The following is a 22,978-nucleotide window of genomic DNA, read 5'->3' on the forward strand; positions in this document are numbered from 1 at the left end:
CGTACTGATGCCTCTTGTCACATGTTTCCTTCGGAATAGGGAAATGGGCACCTAGAATGGAACAGGGCCGCGGTTGACTTAGGTTTTTTGTGGCTGTCAGCCAGAATCTCTGAACCCCCACTGCAAAGCCAAGGCTATGGCTGATGCAGGATCCTGGATTGGTCCCGGGAGCTCGAGTCGAAAATTAATTAAAAGATGATTCGGGGTAGGTAACCGCCACGGGTCATTGGCTCTACAAAGTCGGGGTTGAGTGAGACCTGCGTAAGAGCCTTGTTCCCTCGAAATAGCCTGTCCAGTGCTACCAATCAGCTGTGTCATGCAATCTTCCTCCATGGCTAGTTGCACAGCGGGACCGGGGTGCCTTGTTTTAATTTCCACAGTCTCTGGAAAGCCTATCAAAGCATGGTAGTATAGACCGCGTTAAGCCCGAACGGTATAGATGTAGCACACGCTGCATCGAAGCTGCAGTTTGCCACTCTTTTGAGCACCTTGTACGTAATTAAACTCGTGGTATATTATGCAAGGATCATTTTGACCGTGGAACAAAAGTTGAGCAGGGTACGTAGTTAGGCCCTTGGCATGCATGGCACAGGTAGGCAACACCCCAAGTACGTAGAATGAGCCACCTAAGGGTGAATCCTGGGATATTCAAACAGGTTTCCAGACAAACCTGCAGTGATCCTTGGCTGCTGTCATCCAAAAACTGGAGAAATTCCTTTGGACCTTTGGAGAAACGGTAATTGAGTAACACGGAAACGTAGGGCCGGTAAATCTGGGGAAAGGCACTAGGCCCTGACTTGCAGCAACGTAGCATCTGACTATCCCAAATTAGGACTTGATCCGATGCTTCCGGCCCACCTGTGTCATCAATATATTTGATTTTCAGGGTTGCATGAGGTGTTTATTGTCAATTTCAAAGATCTTGCACTGAGAGATAAACAATGCGGTCCAAACTCAGGGGAGATGCAGAATACCCATTCTCAAAGGAATTTCCTCAGCAGAATTCCATGGTGTATTTTTTATTCACTGTAAGAGTAGAACTTGCGGGGGCATGAACTCCCCCGAGCATCTGGATCCGTGGATCTTGGTCTCGGGATACCCCGCGTGGACCCCACCAGTCTCATTGGCGATATATTGTGTGCCCCCCCAGATGAGAACTTCGATACAGCGACATTGTACCTGCATGTAGAAAGGGTCCGTGGTCCGCTTTTCTGTGGGTTGTGTCTAATATCATGAAAGCTTGGGCGAAACGTGTTGGTGGTTTGAATCTCAATTGGGATCAGGCCACCGAGTTCACAGGTGAGACATTGTGGCGCTGTGCTCCGCAGTCTCGGCTCCAGGACCCTTAGGGAGCGACAGACCCTTGGGGATTGAGTCGGTGGACACAACGTCAAATACGCTAGCTACTGGCGTCGCAGGGCGTCAGGGACAAAATCAGCAATCACATGAAGGCATCGGTAAACGGTCACTCGGCGACAGGGAAGCAAGGGTGGAGGCAAAGTCAGCCTCTGTGACATGCGTAATTGTGCAATCAGATTCATTTCGCCTTCTCACAGGGTTGATCCTTTCATTGCATTCCAAGTTTGTGGATACTTGGTGATGGATGGCGGGGAATCCGGGGATGTGACAGATGAGGGGATCCACTATCCAACACGGTCTTGGGACTAATTTCCCTACCTACCAAAGACCCATTGCTCCTATCAATTCAAAGTTATGGTGAATATTCTCTCACAGTCATCTTGTTTACAAATTGGAATTGAGGCATATTAAGTGATAATTCAATTGCTAGTTCGCCCAGAGTTCTTGTCCAAATTTCCACATAACTGCGCCAATCGATCAAATCACAATTGCCTAAATAACGCCTCGAATCTGGCCCGGCAAGCAGTACCCAGGATTACCATAAGCTAAAATAGTTATCGCCATCGCCAGCCATGTCCATCAAAATGTTCTCCTTGATGATCGAAAGCGTGGCTGCCACTGCGGCTGCCACCGCGGCTACGTCTTGAGTAATTTCGGATGCGATGAAGGCAGCCCAACTGCCTTCTTCAGACAGCGCGACCGAGAAATCTGGTTCAGTATTGATAGCACCATGGATCTGGGTAAGGATAATCCCCATTTCCTCAGGACTGTCCGTCGCTGCCTGGTGTTGTTGTTGTACAGGTTTGTAAAGGTACAAAAGCTCCCGCAGTCGCTCCTCTTGTTCCAAGATGACATTCGGAGCCTTTGCCTCTCGGACTGCGCCGGTTGAGTGGGCACGTTGTTCTAGAGAATTATGGAATGCGGAGAGGTTGGTTAAGTTACAGAAGCTGGGGGGTATATGGGAATGTGATGAATAGATAGCCGATAGGTGACGGTCGTTTTAGGGGTGGGTAGGAGGGATAGATATGGGGAGTATTGGTACTGCTACACTACTTGCTTGAACATTTATATTCGTGAAATTCCCTTTGCCAGATCTTTCGAGTAATACTTTGGACTTAAAGGGGGTCCCCCAGGTCTAGCTTTTGACTATCAAATAGTCCGTCAAGACTTGACAGTTGAGATATCTCAGACCCGTAGTGATCTCTATTGGGGAAATCCCCTTGGTATCTCGTTTCTAATCGTACAATTCAAAAACCATGCAAGACATGACGCTTGGGCTTGTGTTCACCGAGAGATCAAGGCCTCCATATGGGACATCTCATCTATATCCTCACCCTTCAGAAGGACGGTTAAAACCTCGATCGGCGGGTTCAGGCCTAGTTTTTGCGCACGCCGCCACCGCTGGGTCCGATTCATACCAATACATGGCTAGAAACTCGTTAGTACGCCCAGTGAAAATGGTCACGATTCAACCACATACCCCGTATTGACTAGACTGATCGAAATTCCGGAGAATCTTCTCCTCTAGGTTCACGCCTCCTTGATGCCCTGTAGTAACGTCGCACCGTCAGTGGAGTCCCTGGCATCTCTGGGCAGGTCCAACAGAACTCACATCGGAATGGCCGATCTCTATCTTTCTCCGGCTCTTTCTCATTCCAATATTTCCGCAGGTCTTTCAAGGATAGCTTCAACGCTTGTTCCTCTTCTGGGGTTCGAATCTGTTTGGGCTCAGGCTGGCGCACTGCTAATTCGGTAATGTGAGGTTTGGATAGCTCGGGGGCCACAACCTGTGCGGGCTCAGGAGTGGCAGATGCGGATTCATCGGTCGTTCGTGGGGCTTTGGAATCAAGGTCCTTCCCCTTGTGCAGTGTAGTTGGGGTGGTTGACGGTTTGGTCACCCGGGACTGGGTACCGAAGGTAATACGGGACTGCGCATTGGCAGCTGCACGGCGACGAGGTGGCATAGCGGTTTGTTGAAGTGGCAGGATTAAGTGATGATATGTGGCTGATCTGCGATGATGTGACGGTGGGGTGTAGATGAGGTTGGGAAGTGGAGTTGTCGCCTGGCAACCGCAACCAGCGAAAAGTCAAGTTGGCCAAAGCGTCCATGGTACAGTTTCCGGGCCCAGATCTATGCAAATGTATACACAGAATCAAACTCAAATTGTTTGTTTTTGAGTCCGGGAATTTATCTTGCAGTTGGTTTGGTTTCTTTTTCCAGTCTTGGCAACATGAGATAGCTGGTGGATCTAGTTTGCTAGACTATGACGTGCCAGGGTTCCTGAGAAGAAAAAAAACCTCCCGAAATCAATGTCAACACAGATAGTTTTAAAATCGGTCCGCGGTTGAATGACATTGTATTGATCTCAATGAACAATGATGCAATCGAGGCTCAAACTAGCGGCGGTCAAATGGGGCTGGGATTTGCCCTTTTGATCGTCTTTCTTACCATTCTTTCCCCCCCCACATGAACCATTTAAGCTAATCTGCGATTCCCGACCGCTCTCCACACCTCTCCTGTCCCAACCCTGATTCTCAAGGGATTTTCCTGTCATCCCTTGAGCAGAGACAAAAGAACATCGAGCCCAAAGAGCAGCTGCAACGACCCATATGAACCGTGCGACACGGCCCCGGTCTCGCTCGCAGGTTCCCCACAACTTCCTCGCGCCCCCTCCGCGTGCCCATGGTGGTGCGCGAACACCGCTATCGAGATGGCCGCCTTTGTGCGCGTTTCAGGCCCAGCGAATGGTAATTTTCTGATCGGCTACCCGGGCATATCTGCGACCATGGTAAGCGCCCCCACAAACACGACCAGCTTTGCTGCGGGGAGTGAAACTCGAGCTCCCTTGGCGGCCAACAGATCTAACCACTCATCCTATCTAGCCTCGGATTGAAGGCAAAGTTGAGATCCGCCCGAGCGTTGGTATATCTGCACCGGTCAATGTTTCCCTCGTCACCATTGCCCTCCTCCGCCGCGAGACCATCCACCCATCCGCCGACTCCGTCACGAAGAAGCGCCTTGCTCCGCCTCGCAAAGAAATCACAGAGATCGTTGGCAAGGAAATGCTGCTTTTTCGATGTCCTGCTGGCAAGGAACATGAAGAGGTCATCGCTATGGATCTGCCGTTTGTACTATTTATCCCGTTTGGACGTGGGGGCCGCGATTCCTCACGACGGGTACCGCCAGCGAGCTTACAGCTGCCCAGCCGCACTGCCGAGACATTCTACGAAATGATGGTGATGGTCCAGCAGGGTCACTCCGAACAAAGGAAATATACGTTCCCAGTCCCGATTGCCCGCTACGACACTCTGTCTACCTTTGGCATGTATAACCGGCCCGAGTCAGCAGAGCGAGTATCAGACCATTTGGTGACACTGGCCATCTCACTCCCGCGATGGTCCTACGGACCCCTAGACCCGGTCAGTGTCTATGTAAAGCTGTCACCAAATCAGGATTGGATGGGGAAAGCCCGCAAGGTCACGATTAACAAGATCACAATCGGCATTGATGAGGAGATTATCTACAACCATGAGGGTGACGAGCCTCAGCGCAAGGTCAAAACCTTGGCTAAAAAAACTGACCCCGTGGGTGTACGGCTACCCCAATCAGGATACCTGACGAATATGGGACTTGTGTTCCCTGCAAAGGACATGCGAGACTCGGAGGGGATCTTACCGCGGAATCGCACAGCATTTCCCATGTATGGCGTCAGTGGGTTCACGACCACTGGCTCGTTGTATAAAATTGAGTATTACCTCACTGTTCGCGTAAGTCTCTTGGTGAGATCACAAGCAACTCTAATCTAACCATTACCCAGGCTCACTTGACATCTGCACGAGACATCACCATCCGACAGCCAATCGTGGTCTGTCCGCTTGATCATGCTGGTTGTAAAGAAGAAATGGAGGCAATTGAGCAAGCTGCCCGAGACGCTGCACATGTCAATCCGGACAACCCGATGCTGCCACTTCCGTCGATTGTGCGACCCAATGACCCCAATGCCCTCAGCCATATTGGCGTCGCCATGGTTGCAAACCAGAAGAAACTGCTGATCGACTGAAACGCCATCGACGAGATATGAATCCTGATTCTTCAAATACTCTCAAATACAGGAGTATTCTCTAATTGGTTCTCCGTGTTGACACGGAAGAAACACCCTGTGGCCAGCTCCGCCACAGCTCAAGGCCAGAGGAGACTAGCCCCCGGCAGTCATCTTTTGAGGCCCTGGTCCTGATCCAGAAGCCCACATCATTGTCATGTCTTATGATTGCATAGAGCTTGGAGTTTGTTGCATGGCAACGGAAACTTGTTCATTCTTAGCGTCGGAAACGGGGTGTTGATGACTGTCTCGGAAGCGTTGTGTTGCGAGATATCCTAGTCTACAAGATACCTTAGTGTTTGATCCCAGGGTATGTGGAGAGACGCTTCCACCTTTCATCTATTATAATATCCCGCTAAGCGGATCGAAATGTAAATGTTTAATCGCAGCGATTTCGCCGTAACAAGTATGGGTATCAGAAAACAACTCCAGCCCCGCCATCATTCTTTGATCGCCAGAAAGCCCATTGCAACGCTCAACATATCCGGATCGACCACCTGCTCAATGCGCTTTCCCTTCTCATTCTCGATATCTCGCAGGCATTCTTTTAGGATCTCAAGAACAGCATGGTACTGCATCGAGGAGGGCCCAAAGGTGTTGAGCGTATTTTCTAGACTGTTGGAAACCTGCAACCTATTAATTTGACGTCAATCATATATTTAGCCAACTGACTTTGCGCAACGTCTCATTATAATCCGCCTGTCTCGAGTGTGATTCCATTGAAATTGATATATACAGATGAAAAAGAGAGGAGGTAGGTAGCTTTACTGGATTTGACGGGTAGGCATTTCCTATTCCAGCTCACTTTCACGTGACATGGAAACAAAAGGTTCAAGAGCAAGTCGGAGCTATAGGAACACTGTAACACATATGTGATGCATCTTGCCACAAAAGCCTCGTCACCTCATCCTCGAATGTCGGTAGCTAGTGTTGATGCTGGATCCTTGGAACATTCTTTGACTCACTCTGCTCATCATTCGAAGGTTTTTGGATTCCAAAAGGAGTTCTCAGTACGACTTTCACCAAGATCGTATATTGAAGTTAACATGACCTTTCCGTAGTATTGGCGATTGAGAATCGACATTCAGCTGACATAAATATTGCAAGGTTTTTTTGCTTGATCAGTAAGCACGAACCCACAAGTCTTCTTGCAACATCCACGGCACAGTGCCCAGCTTCAAACTGGCGTAGAATTTCGAGCTTACGAGCTCGGCAGCATCCACAGCCTCGACCGCAGCATCCGTCTCTATCAGCACAATGCATTGAGAGCGTTGATGTAGGTATTGAGGATTAGATCGCTATAGACCAAAGACACTGATGAGCGTTCCATGGTGTAACTCCTCAAGGAATTGACACCTCTTTGATTCGATTATGAGATATTCCTATTTTAGATCGAAGAGCTCCTACTCTATCTCTTTAATCTTGTGATCTTTCTGGGGTTGGCATTTCGTACTCCCTGAGTAATCTCTCGTAATCGGCGTTCTGCTTGAAGAATTTTGGGAATTGGAGGCCCATCATACGATTTATCCTCAGAGGCCTCATTGCCTGGATTGGTCCTACTAGCAAAGTACATAACTCTTGTTGGCATGATAGCTGTAGCGCTTATATATCGCCTTTTTGTTCATGCTTTCTCTCCCGCCTACTCGGTCCAAAAAAAACTCTTTGCAAATCAGAAGATGTATGATATGGCGGCAATTTTCAATCAGGTGGACTTTGAAGAGTATTCAAGGGAAGGAGTAGATGCTCATCTATATGATCTAGCATGTGTGATTGATTCTCTGGAGCGGAGGTACTATCGTTATCGTGGGCTTATCGATAAGCCCGATTTTCTGGACTTCAGTCTCGCGACTCAACTCATCTTCCTTTCACCCCACACCCCACCACAATGGCTGATGCAGATGAGGAAGTCATTAATTCTACCTCGACTGAGGCGCCTCAGATCGAGGTTGATCTGTCAGACGAGACCCAGGACTTTCGCCTGCTAAACCACCTAAGCTTGTACGTGCGCCGCCTACCAATGCTAATTTTGGTTTACTAAGAAATTCGGACAGCCTGGGCGACACAGCCTCTTCGAGTTTACCCAAGCGTGGCGAAAAAGACTTCGAGCCCAACCCGACCGAGTTCCAGGCTGATGTTCTCTCCGCTTCCCGACAGGCGATGCATAATGCGCTCTCTCACCCGCGCATTCACAATCCCAAAAACCGAGTCATAGGTTTCTATGCGCCTGATGGTCCCGCACCGCCACCACAATATGTCGAAACTCCTAAGGATAAAGGAAAGGCTATGAACATCTCGCCGGATGCCTGTGTCTGTATTCCAAATCCCAAGGGCAAATTCTTCCAAAATACTGGGCAGACGGATCGGTGGAATCGCGTGTGGCTATTACCCGAAGAAGCCCTGTATATGATTGAAAGAGGAAGCTTGGATATTAGGTGGCCGACCTCGTTGACAGGGACCACGGCAGGGGGTGGTGACGATAGCGAGGACGAGCTTTCGATTCCGATGAGCTTGCAAGCAGCATACGCGTGTTTCATGGGGCAGGGCGGTTTGACTCTCGAGCGATACTCGGTCTTCACAGGACTGAAGCGGTTGGGATATACAGTTTTCCGGGCACCTGGGTGGGACGATTCTGCCAAGGCCGATGATTTTAATAATGAGAAGAAGGATGCATACGCACAACTGAGACAATTGAGACACCGCGGTCCAGGGCTCGCAGGCATCCTGGCCTCCATTTCGGATTGGATTCATGATCCCATGTCCACAGCATCCACGGCAGCTGGTCCTGTCATTGGATGCGGCGTTCATCGCAGCTACAGTGCGCCTATCCTCAACTATCGCATGCCTTACTCTATAGCTAACATTGATTTTTAGGCGATGTATACCGCAAAATGGAACTGATTCCATGGTACGACCCCGTTCTTGCGCCTCAGCGGGACCCTCTAGACACAATAGCTCCCTTCAGAGTCGTGTTCCACGTCTACAAGCCTACAAACCTGATTAAGAAGACCGCTCTTCCGGCGCCGGACTTCAGGATCGCCGTCGTGAATACTCGTGAACAAACATCAATCCCAACACTTCCTCAACTTGGCGCATTGTTAGAAAGCACGCCTTTAGACCCGCCATCTGGTGAGAAAATGGAGCGCTTGATGTACATGCGTTTGCGTCATGGATATCGCAATGTCGTTTTGGCGGTTGTGGATCAAGGCGTCACTAGCTTTATACGTATTGGAGATGCTGCATTTGGGAAGGAGAAGTTATTTGATGCTAAACATGTTCCATCCGGTGGTAAGAAGCATGGATTTTCCAAGCAGAGAAGGCGGTGATTGATTTTCTTGTCAAATTCATCAATCTTGAAAAGTTGGACTCACATTGGGCTGCCTGTCAACGCCATGTTCTGGTGTTGGCCTGCTTCGGTGATCGATTCTGGGCTTGTTAGAGCATTCTGCTCTGAACTCTTATGCTGTGTCTTGAAACACCAAGCTACTCGATCAGTGGCTGGCGGCGTCAGTCAGACCTAGTGCCAAAGCCCCTCAATTTGAGCTGTGGCGAATGTACAACATCGTTGCATCGAAATACCTCCGGCTGATCTTCGCCACCTACTGTAAATAGATATGAATTTCTAAAGCCTATGGCATTTTTTATTTAGACTATGCATTTCATTTCTCGTCATGCGCTGTGCTAGGCTACCAGGCGACCACGCCTCATAAATCATATAATGACCGTGGGAATAATCTCAGTAGCTGTTGCTAGAAGCGGTACATCTCGCTCCGACTTCGAGCGCCATCGAAAACGCAAGTATTGTCCAGAGGGACATACTGTCTCGTCAGCACCTTAAGCGACTCCTGTGCGACCAAACCACCAGCCAGCGACGCGATATTGTGTAGCTCACCACCATCAGCACGGCGAATCTCCTGAATAGCCTTGTCGATGCTATCCTGTGCTTCCTCGTCAAGAGGTGTTGAGTCATCACGGGTCAAGAGGGCGAGGATACGCTCTTTATGCGCAATCCAAAGACCGTCGTCATCGACAGAAAGTTGGTTTTGGGCCGGATTACTCTGGATTTCATCCACGACCGCATCAATGATCTGGCACGCGATGAAAATAGATGCCAGGGATTCAGGCATAGCGAGTCCACTTCGCAACGCCTTCAATGTATCAGCATCGGTGCCCTCGTTTATTTGGGCGATGCCCCGTCCGCGGACGACCTTGATATGCGCCGCATTCTTGCAGAAGACCTCAACCTCCCTATCGAGGATAGGAGTTGTGCGCCCGAGTTGCGATTCAAGTTGACGGATTGTTGCAGCTACTTCCTCCACGTCTTTTCGTGCTTTGGTTTTGTAGATATTCTGCAAAGCGACATAGTCGGCCGACTGGGCTTTCATATCTGGAAGTGAGCCCGGCAGAGGTAGAACACCGTGCGTATTGTAAAATGTGCGAATGGCAGAGGCGATAACCCAGAAATCGGCGGATTGTGTAGTCAACTGCTGGCATTGTTGCATCTCAAAGATCTCGCGAATAGGGCTGCGCAGGCTGAAGGGTGAGATGGTTTTCAGTACGGCGGCGACTGCTTCGTCAAAATTCTCCTCGCCACCTTCGGCGTTCTTGGTGCGTGCATTTGAGCGTACGAATTCGCGGAATGCGGATTTTTCTTTATAGTTGTCTGGCATAGCTCCATGTGTTTGTTTCCATTGCGCGAGAAACCGGAGAAGAAGCAGGATGTAAGGTATGTGGCCATGCTGGTGGTCATCCATGCGCTCTAGGTCGCCTAAAGATTCGGCGGCTGCGGCGAGCTCAGGCCATGGGTTCAAGAGACGCAGATCTTGTGTTGACTCAGGGTCTGGGTGAGTTTCCACAATGGGGAACTCAGTAGGCAATTGCAATGAGAAGGTCGCGCAGAATCCGATAGAATGGACATACAACACTGGAATCTCTAATTCCTGCGCTTTTTGGCAGAGTGGTTCTAAAGTGGAGCGCTTAGTTGGACCAGAAATAATGACCAGCTTGTGCCGGGGGAGAAAATCCGGATCAGTGAGGAGATCGGTGATAGGCTAGAGTAAATGGTCAGTATTTGTTCTGTTAAATATCTGTATAAAGTCTCAATAGGTACGTACTTTGGAATACGAATACCCTTGCACATCGGGATTCAATTCTCTCAGCAGCCGACATGTTTCATCAGCACGCGATTTGCCGAGAGACTCTTCCTCAAGGAAGAAGTTCACCCCCAAGTCAGCCTCGGTGACTGTCGCCGGATCCACGATGGTAAATCCACCGATGCCGGGTAGGACCAGGTTCTTGAGTGTTTCCACGCCTGCAACACCCGTGACACCGGTACTGCTGGAGCCGAGAGGGCCATCTGAGTTCACCAGCAATACCCGCGCATCTTCAAGAGCTTGTTGGCCGGTTGCTGCCCACAATCGCAGTTGGCGATCATACTTTCGTTCCTTAGATGTTGGTCCCGACATGGTCGCGGGGAAGGAGTCGGCCATGGTCTGATAACGTTGAACTGATAGGTGTGTGGGGAAGAAGAGCAGAATTGAAATGAAATTCAAATCATCCACACAGTTCTGCACGTTACTTTTATACTGACTAAGCCTTTACTGTGGTCCTCTGTCTTTGAGTCTTTGATGTCAAGTAAGGAATGAAGTCGCTTTCTTGTTGATGCACATCGGTTTGACTAAGCGGTGGGGTTTTGTAGCCTGAGGCACTTTTAGCCTGAATGATCAGGATTCAGCGCCTCTACCGAGCACTCAGCCCACGCTAAATCCAGACCTGAAGGAGCATTTCGCGCCATGAATTGTTTCCTCTCATGACCTTCTTTTGAAACCCCCCGTTTCAACATACCCCTTTTGCTTTAGGTGGTCGGTATTTCTAATTTGAACTCCTTCTCATATATAACGAGATCGACGAAGAGCGCGAACGCCAACCTTCGTAGTCATATCTTCGGGGATCCTAAATTCCTTGTAACATACTAAGACATCGGAAAATTGATCAGTGCTTATTTAGTCTATAGTTTGATGCCCCTTTCTGAAGAGTTGGTAAAAGTGATCATGTTTATTCACTTGGCAGGCTGTAATCTAGACCGGAAGAGATTGAACAATTTATTCTGATTGAAAGCAATAGCTCAATTTAAAGGTTGAAAGGCAAAGACGACCGAAACTGCTTTCCCGACCAATTCACCATTGCAGGGATTGCAGTGGCTGATGCCAATGCAATCTCTGTTTGCCAAGCCTGTGATGTCCAGTTATTCAGACCTGTGGCTTTTTCCACTGGTTCAAGAGCTGTGCGACCTGTTGAACCCTTGGAGTGATCCCGCCCATTGCAGCATAGTCGATTGGCTTTATGCCCTGAGGGCCACAGGCATAAGGATCTGCCCCGTGCTCCAACAACCACCGCACCTGGTCCACCGCACAGGCCCTGGCGGCCACCGAGAGAGGAGTTCCACCCTGTAATATTGGAGGAGCAAGGTATCCGATAGTATTGACATCAGCTCCATAGCTGAGCAGACGCTCCGCGAGGTGAATTTGCTCATCGGGGTTTCTCATCATGGCCCTATGCAGTGCAAAACTGTTCTCTAGCTTGGCACCATGCTCAAGCAGGATATCCAGAATCTCCATGTCGCACTTCCAAGCCGCCAATTCCAACGCAGCACCTGAGTTGTGTTCGGGACGTGAAAATGGCTGTATAGCGCCTTCTTCAAAATACAAACGGCTCTCGTTTCGACCGTAATTAGGATCCGCACCAAGCGAGAGGAACCAACGCAAGATATCTGGATTGTTGAGGCGTACAATGTGCCTAAAATGAATTCATTAGTTCCGTAAGTACCCAAACAATCGATGCTCAGTAGGATTGACTCACATAAGTGGTACATTTGCTTCAGGCATGGGGTTGTTCACATCTAAGCCATGGTTCAACAGAAACTCCCAAGATTCTCTTGACTTGGCCGCCTCCACTGTATGGTATCTAATGGGTGCCCCCTTCGAATGCAAATATTCCATGACGGAGATCTGGTCGTTCCTGGTGGCTTCATCAAGGCCACAAGCCAACCACCATGTCCTCCGTTGCTTCTGAAAGTCATTCCTTTCCCTACCAGAATCTACCCATTCACGGCCGCGCTGAGTTTGTTGGGCAAGGCACTGCTGAACTTGGGCAACATCTCCTCGCTGGCAACTTTCCAGAAATTCCTTATAAAACACATGTGCAGGGTCATTTGCGGAAAACCGCTGGAGCCTGGGACTTAGATGATCTAACATGTTTGGGAAGAAGAATATAGGAGAGTAGTATAAGTCGTGATTGTGTGAAAACAGCTGTTGACCTAAAAAGCGACTCGGAGCAGATGGTAGAATGACGCCAACACGGCAGAGGCTGCGGAACCCGCATCCATGTGGATCTGCTGTCTCAGCCTCGGGGGCCGCGTGGGGGCGGGTAGGGGTGGGCAGCAGAGGGGCCAAGACAAGGCGATGCCCAGAACCACTACATGCCAAAGGCATAGAACACCTAATATGTTTGAAACTCGGCTACCATTACTCCCGTCAAATAGTGGATCTAGTATATAATTAGTACCTTTGCTCTCACTATCTTTCCTCAGAATGTAGGCAAGTCAATGCAAACAACTGGTCGAATCCATAGTTGAAAGGCCTTGTTTGTGTACCTCGTAATGATTCAGCCTTTACAACAATGCACTCATCCATGAAGCCCGTTAAATTATACTGAGGTAGATTTTGTAAACTACACTAAATGAATCGGGTCTTTCGTTCATGGCACCTTGGGACATACGTAGCATGGTCTGCATCTGTTGAGAATTGATTGAGTCTACTATGCGAGGTTTTATTGCGAAGACGTGACTCATGAGCAAAGCTCACAGAGATTTCTGAATGCTTGTAGGCCACTTAGATTAGGTACAAGTCGTAGGTCCCTGAAAAAACGGTTGCCACTAGCGCAGGGGCAGCGCAGCTCCTGACCCGCTTGCACATGTGGCATTGCTTGCTTCCTAGTAATTCAGATCCTTTCTAGATTTCTTTATAAATAGAATAAAATATAGCAGCACTTTAAAGTTTTTACAGGATCACTCGTCTCCCAAAGGACGAAACGAAGGATTACCGATCGCAGATCTTAGTCCCGCGTCCCGCGTCCCTTAAACAAGGCCCCATTCAGCCTTGCAACAAAGAAGATCAACTGTAGATATACTCAACTAGGCATGTATTGTGTTTCTAATTGGGGCGGCTCTAAGAGAAACTTCGTTTTCGTAGATAATCCTTCGAGGCATAATTTCCGTACAAATGTCCGTCATCTTCTATAAGAGCGGCGCTGGTACTGGCAACAGTAAGTTCTTTTGCTTTGCACAACTCCAAAATTATTCTTCGGTGTACAACATGTCACTCAAGGGCTTACTGGGCTTGGGCATGACCATTGCAGGGATTGCAGTGGCTGATGCCAATGCAATCTCTGCGAGTGCATCATCATCAGCTTGCTCAATGCTGCCAGCATGCTCAAAATCGTTGTCTTCTTGTGTGCCTCATGCTACTTGTACACTGCCTGTTTCATGTTCTGTGCCCTCTATGTGTCAATTCTCTGAGCCAATGACCTCGTCAGCCTCTCAACTGGCGTCTGTCACTGTTGTATATGCTACCCCGACCGTTTCAGCCAGCACTCCTCTTTCTCCTTCCCCTACCGACACAGCTCCACTCAAGTCTCAAGATCTGGTCTCAAATGCTACAACTAGCTCCAGAGCTCCAGCTAGCTCAAACACTGCTGCCAACTCAAATTCTCCAACCAAGTCGAATGCTTCAGTCAACTCTAAGAGCTTCCAGAATGCCAATGGAGCCCCAAGCATTGTGCGTTCTTCAACTCAGTCGTCGGGTTCCTCTACGGCATCTTCATCCAGCGCCTCTTTAGATTCTCATTTCTCCAATGGGGCTCATCACTCTTCAAGCGGTGCTCATCAGCCCTCTTCGATAACTCCTTCATCTCAAAACCCGGAGCAGACTTCTAGTGGTATCAGAGACCCAAAATATGAGTCCGGAAACTCTCGAAGCAGTGGGTATAGATCCACGTCATCTTCCGGTCCCTCTGCCAGCGGCAGTGTATCACATGGAAAGTCCAACTCACCTGTGAAGCCGACTGAAACAAAAACATCCTCGTCGCAGAGACATACAGACTCCAGTCCCTTTGCTAGCGGCAGTCCATCACAGGGAGAGTCCAACTCATCTGGGAAGCCGACCGAAACAAAAGAGTCCTCATCACTGGGCCATATAACTTCAGTTGCCCCCGGATTCATTGTATCTACTCACCTGCCCGGCTCCGTTTACACTACCAGCGAATCGGGCTCGGTTACTACCGAGACACTATCAGGTGCCATTTTCACGTCCAGTGTGCCACCTTCAACGGTTATCGAAGAATCGATGATGTTTACAACTAGTATATCAGGTTCGATGGTCACTACCGACGCTCTGGTTATGACCATAGACCCAAGCGGCAGTGAAGCTTCTAGCAGCGCCAACTCTTACTCAACACAAGTTGGGGCTCTCATTCCTCTCATCAACTCTTGGGTCAAGCACCCAGAAGCTCCGGAAGCCACTGCCGCACTTGATGCAATCAAAAAGACAACACCGGAGGGAACAAATCTTGGCAAAAGCCTGGGCGGGTCCTCGAGTGGCGGCTGCAGCAAAAAGAAACGAAGTGATGTTGGAGAAAGAGGTCTTTTCGGATCTCTTCTCGATGCGGTCAAGAGCATCACATGTGCAGCTCAGAATATCGAGAGCAGCATTTCAAAGTCCATTGAGTCTGATAATCCCGAAGACCTTGTCAAAGATGTCGAAAATCAGCTTAAGAATGATTTGAAGCCTGATTTGGACTCACTTGGAGATCTCATTCCAGAGGAACCGAATGACCCTGACAATGACCCAACTACATCTCCATCTGCAACTAGCACTTCTTCTGAAACATCTTCGGAAACATCTTCAGGGACATCTTCAGGAACGTCTTCAGGAACGTCTTCAGGGACATCTTCAGGGACATCTTCGAGAACATCTACTGCAACCACGCAGACTTCAAGCTCGACAAGCAGCCCCACGGCAACATCTGAACCATGTTCACCAAAATGCTCTGCATGCTCGAATGACAATATCCTTCCTGCTGGGTTGCGGGGCCTGAAACGAAGATCAGTCTCTTCGAAGAGAGCATGGGCTGAGTCAAAGTTTCCGGATCTTGATTGGAACTCAACTCTCATCAGGAGGCAGTTCGGAGAACTAACAAGCGAAGATCGGAATTCGACTTTCATGAAGCGAGTATTTACCGAGCCAACAAACGAAGATTGGCAATCGTGGTTCCACGACATGATCAGGGATTCTTTGAAGCTTCCTCAGGGTAAGGGTGACACTAGGTCAACAGCCCTCCTGACCAAATTCGAAGGAAAGCCTCAAGACTACGCTTTGCTTGATCTTTACGGCTGTACTTCCCTCATTTTATTGTCCAAGTACGGCCTGTATATGTCACACTTTTGGCAAGTACCATCTTTCCAAGAGGTCAAAGAGTACAATGCAGATGGCTCAATCAAAAGCCTGAAGGAAGGCATCAGCAGTGACTTCCAGAAAGATGTCCTCGACTCTTTGGAAAAAGGTATTTATATGGACATGTGGGGTCTACACATAAACGGCATTGGTGATGAAGCCTTCACGGCGCCAGGTGCCGAGACGAGGGCTATTATCGTGACACCCTCTAATGTTGGGGCCACGGAAGGGTTCGGTCCTCCAGCATGGCCTGAAACCTTAAGGTCCCAGGAGAACATGAACTATCCAGATGGGTACAAATTGCCAGATGCTGCGGTAAGATATCCGGATCAGGTCAATCAGATTGCCGCCAAAGTCCGTCAATTGATTCCTCAGCTGGAGGGAGATGTGGAAACCCGCATGTATACCAATGCCGGACATCGCGACCTTGCGAATCAAAATGAGCAAACTGTGACGGACACAACTGGTGCGCATGCTTGGGGCAAAGTCCTCGTTGAGTATGACAACAAGATCAGGATGTCTGAGGAAGAAGTCGTGCCTGGCATGAGGTGCGATATACAGTACGCTGGTGCGAAGGTTTATTTAGGAGATAATGTCTTGGAACCGATCTTGGAAAAGGAGTGGGTAGCCGAAATGGACCAGCTGGGATCTGGTGATGTGGACATGAATTCCTCTGGTGGGAGCTCTGGTGATGAAAATATGGACTTGCGCAGGAGAGGGGCGCCTGCATGTAAGAAGAGTGCTTATTCATCTGAGCCAGCGGAAGTTGCTCAAGAAACATCAGGCATCCTATCCGTAGCAGGTGCCGCAGCTACCGCTGCCACAGCAGCAAGTGGCTCCTCGGGCTCAAGCTCAACCCCTCTTTCAGCGTCAAAGTCTGCCATGTGCAGTCTCGAGATTGTTGGTAGCAGTGCTTCTCTGTGCAATTGCCAATCCACGACTGCCAAGCATACTTTATCCCACCGGATCATGAAACCAACCGACAAGGACTGCAGTGATATCAAGACCTTCCCTATGACCAGCTTCTCCCAGGTTCGTTCAACAGAGAGTTTGACTTCTCTTCCAAATACAACTCCGAGTGTGACCTCTGCCCCAAAGACGACCCCGAGTGTAACCTCTGCTCCAAAGACAACCCCAAGCTCAGCCCTGTCCGCTTCCTGTGATATAAATGCCTTTATTGGAGCATCCACAACACAGAGCCTGTGTATCTGCAATGGAGGCCCGCCCTCTGATGCGATTGTTAACACTTACTCGCTTCCAACCAACGGACCCAAGTGCACTGATCTGAAAACATTCCCAACCGCCGGTCTGATTCATGTGCCCGACGGACCTGCCGAGCCTCAGATTTGCAGTAACCTGAACCCCGACGACGATCACGAACGTGGTTATTGCAAGTGTGAAAAGGACAATCTTGTTCAATGGGCACCCCTCCCACATGTCCAGGGAACAGCCACGGTCTTTGCGGGCAACTGTCAGGCAATCAGTACCATTTCATTCTCAACCCCTACCGTGGCGCCTCCGTCGACTGTCACCGACTACACTAAAGTCGACCCAATGGAGAGAAGCTCAATGTATGCCGAAGGTGTGGTAATGACCACTGATTATGGCGTCGGTGAGGTCACGGTCACAAGGGGTATAAGCGAGCCTACGGAGGTTTATGAACCGGCTGCCACTTCCACTCTCGCGAATTTGGACGTTGAACTCATTCCCGCCAAAACCATCGAGAACGAGGACAGCGCCACAACAACCATCGCGGCCGAGCCGACAATCATCTCCACGCACGCTGCGGAGGGACAGTGCAAGTATGTCAATGGCGGGGTTTATTTTATCTATATCATTTGGGACATTTTCGATTGGACCTCGGACGAACAGGAGTTTGAAAGCCTCGCCACTGCCTTTAAGGACAAATTGAGAGACAATTCTTGCGGTGTCACTAATTTCCAGTGGAAGGAGTTTGTTGATGGCTATGGTCCGTCCTTTTCATTCAATACCCAGATTGGTATGGCAGATGGTACAAATGTATGTGTTACCAATGCCATCAAAGAGCTCGGAGGTCCGGATACTTTGTGCGACACAGGTGACTATAACGCAGTTCACTGGTGGAAGGATAATGATAGCATCGCGGGTCTGTTAGCGCATGGTTCGAGCGATGATGATCCTCATTCTTCCTACGAAGCTCAGATTACCGGTGCTTGATCTGTAACAGTGATGGTTACGCCAATCACTCAACCTTGTTCATATTTATCAGAGATCGCACCCATTCTTGTATTCATTTTCCTTTCCGCAACTTAAAATAACAGCATCGTAACACGCTAAAAATGACTCCTGAGATTTGAAACACCTGAACGTATTGTCAAAGCAAAGTAAGAGGCGAATCAGGCAAAGGGCAAGCAGACGAGGGAACCTTCGTGGTCTGAACAGCTAATCAGGGATTTTGAGAAACTGAACTTCAAATTACAATAGGAAATTACTATGTACGTTACTTAACGGCATAAATCAATCTTTCACTTTCACTTTCACTTTCACTTTCACTCTTACTCTCAGCTGCACAACTGCTTGCCGTGAGCCATCTAAGATGGCATTTCCAGCGCCAGACTTACATCAGTCATGGGAGCTCCTGAGTCATCCCCTCTCTCCACGCAAGCAAAGAAGGCATCTTCGTGACTCTGCAGATGCCGAAGGGGAAATGTCGCTTGAAAGGTATATTCCTGTCTATGACCTTTTCCATAGCAGTAGCATGGTTGACCCTCTACCCTGTCCCATATCTGTCAAATACTCTGAGCGACTCGATAATGCCTTGTGGCCCATTATGAGCCAAATTCATGGTGTTCTCAACCTTCACGAATTCCCCGCCAACACAATGACCCACGCCATCACTGCAAGCAAGCATGGGTACCCAAGAGGCGATCAAGAAATCGACTTACTCCAGATGGGTTTAGACGACACTAACCCATCGCCACGGTCTTTCAGTCCTGCAAAGGATGAATATTCCAAAATTCTGCGCCAAAAAAACCCACCCAGGAATCCACGTTGAAATGATCAACGTCGACCTGCATCACTGTCTCTCTTCCTTCTACCTCTCCAAGACCAATATGCTGGTCATCGCGTATGAGCGAGCTAAACAGAATATCTTTCAGGTCCTTGATCGGACGATTTTTGAAGAGTGGCATACACTTTGTCCAAATATTTGGTGTTGGGCGTGCTGAAGAGACGGCTGTTCCAGCATTCTCTGTTATCGTTGAAGCGGGGACCAAAACCGACTGGTTTGCATTGAGAGTGGAAATTATTTCATTGACGTTACTATACTCAAATGATGGACTTTTCGATGTTGAGTTTCTACCTGGAAGTCTTAACTTCCCGTAGTCTTCTGGACTATCATCCTTAATCTGGTTGACACCTAGTGCTGTACCCCGAATGGGGTTCTCAAGAAACAGCAAGAACACTAGGCTAACTGCTGAATTGGCAGTCGCTACGAGAGGTGTAGTCTAATGTCTGTGAATGAAGAGGAGCCTATAGCAGTGGACCCTGGGCAAAGTCGAATATCGTCGTTGATTGAAGATAAAGGCTATTTACTGATCTCCTCGCTGAATTTCTCCATTCGCTTCTTATTTTGTGTACCGAATGATCAGACCAATGATAACACCCACCACGACCCAAAAGGTCAACCAGCCAAGAATCCTCAGGCAAAGCTCCAGTGTGGAAAGTTCCCTCCATGGGGTACCACAGATGCGAAGGAAGGCATTACGTTTTGGCTTCGGGGGTTGATTGCCCATTTCCAAAGACTCGCTGTCGTCAAAGTAATCTTTAGATTGAGGCATCTTTAGGCGCTTTTGCTTGCTGCGACTTCGGAGAAAGTGGTCTTTTCAGTCTCAGATTTGGCGTTAGCGTTGAAAACCTACATGTCGAATAACAGAGCAGGTCCTGGTTGACTCACCTCCACAGGAAAGGTTTCTCTCTGCTCTCGAGCCTGGGGCGATGATTGCGAAGGGCTGAAAGGATTTCTGAGTGAGTGAAGCAGTGGGAAGTTGGAGCCTACCCAATATATGTTAGTCACCAGAATGTCCCGCAGCAAAATCCGAATACATCGCCATTGGATGCATCATGCTTGTCTAGTGGAGTATCTGTGCTTCGTGGCAAGACAAATTAACCAATGTCAAGCTTTGGCCCCTTGAGCTTGAGGCGGGAGGGCGCTCCTTATCACCGATCGGCATGAAAGGTTGTTGTTTAAAGCAAAGATCAAAGTTTCGGTATTGCGGGTCTCGTGGGGTGCTCTTTTGGGGGCCAGGGCCATGGTCCAGGGGCAGGATGAGACTCCACCCCGCAATTGAAGACGTCACACATACATCTGCGTTGTTAATCATTACCGATCTATGTACGCTATATATAGCAATTAAGCTTTAACAACCGGGTCGCATCACAAGAGGGGATGGGGCCAAATTAAATTGCATGGCTACTTGGATGCCAAGTGCCAGTATCACCCCCTTCAAGCCACTAACCAAGCACTCCAATCACTCCGAAAATACCAATCGCTACTCCTTTCAGCCATGGATATTCACTGAGCGCTATTGTTGCCCACCCCACGCAAGGTAGATACCATCTTACCAATCCAACAATTTCCTCCCGAGCCACATATTCCTGACCGAGCGGATATAATGACCTGTCATGAGTAGGATTATTGTCTCCCTTTGTAAGAATATATTGACTTCTGAGGTTAACATGGTGCACGGTGTGGGAAAGAATTCATTGGAATAAATACCTATCGTTGTTCATTAAAACCTGGATGGCACGGTGCACCATAGGTAGAGGATTCCCAGGAAACCATACCACCGGTATATCACCGACGGAGATTTTATGTTGGTGATTGGAGAGAAAGAGGATATCCCCTCGGTGAAATGCCGGTGCCATAGATTCGGAGATGACTACCACGATAGGGTAGGGACTGGCAGTGGCCCAACAAAGGGTTTTCCATATCACCAACGGCACAGACAGAAATAGAAAGAGTATGAGAGTAGATTTCAGGAATGAACGGGTCCTCATGTTGTGCTTCGGATGATGATGAAAATCCTTTGCATTTGGCGTAAATCGTTGGTATATCTTGATGTAAAGCAGCAAATGTGCAGACAAAGTTCGAGGTCCCGGTTCTCTTTTTTTAGAAGAGTCGATAATTACCAAGTGAAACGGGGAAAAAAAGACATCTTTTTGGTTACAGCCTCATGGCTCTTGTTTCTACTTCATTGAAACAATTTCCCCCACGGACTAGTTCGTATGACGTCACATTGTTTTGCTTCAAAGGGGGAAAAAGATCGGAAAAGCAATGACGCAGAAGGGTGATTGGCCCCCGGTGGAGCCCTTATGTGACACTAAATGCGGCGCGCCGATCTCAGGGTCAGCATGTTAAATTGAGTTTGCAACTATAAAACGCCCCCAACACGGCCCACATCAACTTCGGTGTGGTCAAATCCTTCCGACTTGCTAGATGTCCCCTAATGCTAGCGTTTCGAGGGAATGGGGCCAAAGGCTCAAGATTGGGGATATAGACAAGGAACTGAGTCGTCACTTAAAATAGAATACACGTAACAAGCAAATAAAATGATATGAAGGCATACAGAAGACATACCAAAGACAGAGCCCTCGTATTTCCGTGAATGTGAATGAGATGGCTATGTCGCTCCTCCGTGCTGTAGTGTCTGTCGCTGCCCTATTGCTGTCATCATTCATCTCTTGCGTGGCCTTGAATGTCTCCCAGCCATATCGGATTCATTTTCTTCTCCCAATCCTTGTCCCAGCGGCGCTTGCATTTCACACCATCAACGACATCAACCTTGCACTCCCTGGGCTTGGACTGGGCATTGTTTGGGGCCACGCAACAACAATTCATGTCACAAACATCATCTCAGTCCTCTACATTGAGCGATGGGTTTTGCATCCCACAACGCATCCAAAGCCATGGGATCTCCATGCAGCTTACAAAATTTGGAGTAATCCACAACTACTGCATACCCATCGCGCGGTCCCTGGTGCTCGAATGATGCCAACCAGACCATCTCGAACGGAATTCCTCACCCGCCGTCTATTCGGGCTACTTGTTTTATTCCTGGTCGCTCGGTACATGATGGCACCTTTGTTACCCGGTGCATTTGAACCGTTGACGGTCACTGACTTCTCGGTGACCAAGCAGTCATATATTCGACGGGTCATTATGGGATCAGAAATCACAGTCCGGGAGACTCTTTTGCGCTGCGTCCTCGCTGTACATTGGATCTGGTCCAACAATGCAGCTTTACATCTGTTTCACACAGTTGTTGCCATCCTATTTTCTTGCGTCCTCCGCTGGGATGAGCCTTGGGAGTGGCCGCTGCTATTCGGCAATCCCGCCGAGGCGTATACAATACGGTATTTCTGGTCCCGGTTCTGGCATCGTCTCGTGTACAGGCCATACAAGAACTATGGACTATGGGTGTCTCGGAGAGTGTTTCACTTGCCGCGGGGTGGCACTGGGGAAAAGATTACAGTGCTGAGCTTAGTCTTCCTGTTATCTGGAGTAGTGCACTCACTGATTAGTTGGCAAATGGGCCGTTGTGAAGCTTGGAGGGATACTCTGTGGTTTTTTATGAATGCTATTGCGGCCATGGTGGAGATGGTGGCCATTAGTTGTTGGACAGCATATATTGAGAGAAATAAGATGTTGATTGAGTGGAGTCGTGTGGCTGAGAAATGGGGTGTGTACAAAGCAATTGGCTTTCTCTGGGTATTTGGTTTCATGTTTTGGAGTGTGCCCAAATGGCATTATGGCAAGATATATTGTGCAGCTAATAGACTATAAGGCGATCCATTGCCCACCCTGTATCTATCAGCATCTTCCAAAGTCGAACCGAAATATACTTTACTGTGATCTACGCGTCCCCTTACTAAAAATAACAGAAAGAAATCCCTGAGATCAAACATCGGATACCTTATTCTTAAAAGACTTTAAGAGCTCTTATGTGGGTCGGTAGCTCGGTGCAGGGAGAAGCC

At 48.7% G+C, this 22,978-nt stretch overlaps 10 protein-coding genes across 10 annotated transcripts; 4 read left to right on the top strand and 6 right to left on the bottom strand.

Moving 5' to 3' along the window:
- Positions 1-1,894: 1,894 nt before the first annotated feature.
- On the bottom strand, positions 1,895-2,116 carry N7484_005924 (uncharacterized protein; the record flags this gene model as incomplete). The annotated part of the gene is made up of 1 exon (XM_057116343.1): positions 1,895-2,116. The coding sequence occupies one exon, from the start codon at positions 2,114-2,116 to the stop codon at positions 1,895-1,897; it is 222 nt and encodes a 73-aa protein (XP_056972226.1).
- A 527-nt stretch (positions 2,117-2,643) lies between these two features.
- N7484_005925 (putative DNA polymerase delta subunit 4) lies at positions 2,644-3,323 on the bottom strand (the record flags this gene model as incomplete). The annotated part of the gene is made up of 3 exons (XM_057116344.1): positions 2,644-2,787; positions 2,840-2,907; positions 2,972-3,323. The coding sequence occupies 3 exons, from the start codon at positions 3,321-3,323 to the stop codon at positions 2,644-2,646; spliced, it is 564 nt and encodes a 187-aa protein (XP_056972227.1).
- Positions 3,324-4,070: 747 nt separating this feature from the next.
- On the top strand, positions 4,071-5,420 carry N7484_005926 (arrestin C-terminal domain-containing protein; the record flags this gene model as incomplete). The annotated part of the gene is made up of 3 exons (XM_057116345.1): positions 4,071-4,148; positions 4,243-5,127; positions 5,178-5,420. The coding sequence occupies 3 exons, from the start codon at positions 4,071-4,073 to the stop codon at positions 5,418-5,420; spliced, it is 1,206 nt and encodes a 401-aa protein (XP_056972228.1).
- Positions 5,421-5,899: 479 nt separating this feature from the next.
- N7484_005927 (uncharacterized protein) lies at positions 5,900-6,179 on the bottom strand (the record flags this gene model as incomplete). Its single annotated transcript, XM_057116346.1, has 2 exons — positions 5,900-6,085; positions 6,132-6,179. The coding sequence occupies 2 exons, from the start codon at positions 6,177-6,179 to the stop codon at positions 5,900-5,902; spliced, it is 234 nt and encodes a 77-aa protein (XP_056972229.1).
- Positions 6,180-7,344: 1,165 nt separating this feature from the next.
- On the top strand, positions 7,345-8,782 carry N7484_005928 (tRNA-splicing endonuclease subunit SEN54 family protein; the record flags this gene model as incomplete). Its single annotated transcript, XM_057116347.1, has 3 exons — positions 7,345-7,457; positions 7,511-8,274; positions 8,331-8,782. The coding sequence occupies 3 exons, from the start codon at positions 7,345-7,347 to the stop codon at positions 8,780-8,782; spliced, it is 1,329 nt and encodes a 442-aa protein (XP_056972230.1).
- A 423-nt stretch (positions 8,783-9,205) lies between these two features.
- On the bottom strand, positions 9,206-10,945 carry N7484_005929 (NEDD8-activating enzyme E1 regulatory subunit; the record flags this gene model as incomplete). Its single annotated transcript, XM_057116348.1, has 2 exons — positions 9,206-10,507; positions 10,571-10,945. 2 exons carry the CDS (start codon positions 10,943-10,945, stop codon positions 9,206-9,208), a joined length of 1,677 nt encoding a protein of 558 aa, XP_056972231.1.
- Positions 10,946-11,704: 759 nt separating this feature from the next.
- On the bottom strand, positions 11,705-12,709 carry N7484_005930 (ankyrin repeat domain-containing protein; the record flags this gene model as incomplete). Its single annotated transcript, XM_057116349.1, has 2 exons — positions 11,705-12,251; positions 12,315-12,709. 2 exons carry the CDS (start codon positions 12,707-12,709, stop codon positions 11,705-11,707), a joined length of 942 nt encoding a protein of 313 aa, XP_056972232.1.
- Positions 12,710-14,035: 1,326 nt separating this feature from the next.
- Positions 14,036-18,160, top strand: N7484_005931 (uncharacterized protein; the record flags this gene model as incomplete). Its single annotated transcript, XM_057116350.1, has 1 exon — positions 14,036-18,160. The coding sequence occupies one exon, from the start codon at positions 14,036-14,038 to the stop codon at positions 18,158-18,160; it is 4,125 nt and encodes a 1,374-aa protein (XP_056972233.1).
- A 1,409-nt stretch (positions 18,161-19,569) lies between these two features.
- Positions 19,570-19,782, bottom strand: N7484_005932 (uncharacterized protein; the record flags this gene model as incomplete). The annotated part of the gene is made up of 1 exon (XM_057116351.1): positions 19,570-19,782. The coding sequence occupies one exon, from the start codon at positions 19,780-19,782 to the stop codon at positions 19,570-19,572; it is 213 nt and encodes a 70-aa protein (XP_056972234.1).
- Positions 19,783-21,620: 1,838 nt separating this feature from the next.
- On the top strand, positions 21,621-22,787 carry N7484_005933 (wax synthase family protein; the record flags this gene model as incomplete). Its single annotated transcript, XM_057116352.1, has 1 exon — positions 21,621-22,787. The coding sequence occupies one exon, from the start codon at positions 21,621-21,623 to the stop codon at positions 22,785-22,787; it is 1,167 nt and encodes a 388-aa protein (XP_056972235.1).
- Between the last annotated feature and the right edge of the window lie 191 nt (positions 22,788-22,978).

The sequence above is a fragment of the Penicillium longicatenatum genome (genome assembly GCF_028827895.1).
Source record: "Penicillium longicatenatum strain IBT 33135 chromosome Unknown contig_3_segment0_segment0, whole genome shotgun sequence".
In the NCBI taxonomy this organism is placed as follows: domain Eukaryota; kingdom Fungi; phylum Ascomycota; class Eurotiomycetes; order Eurotiales; family Aspergillaceae; genus Penicillium; species Penicillium longicatenatum.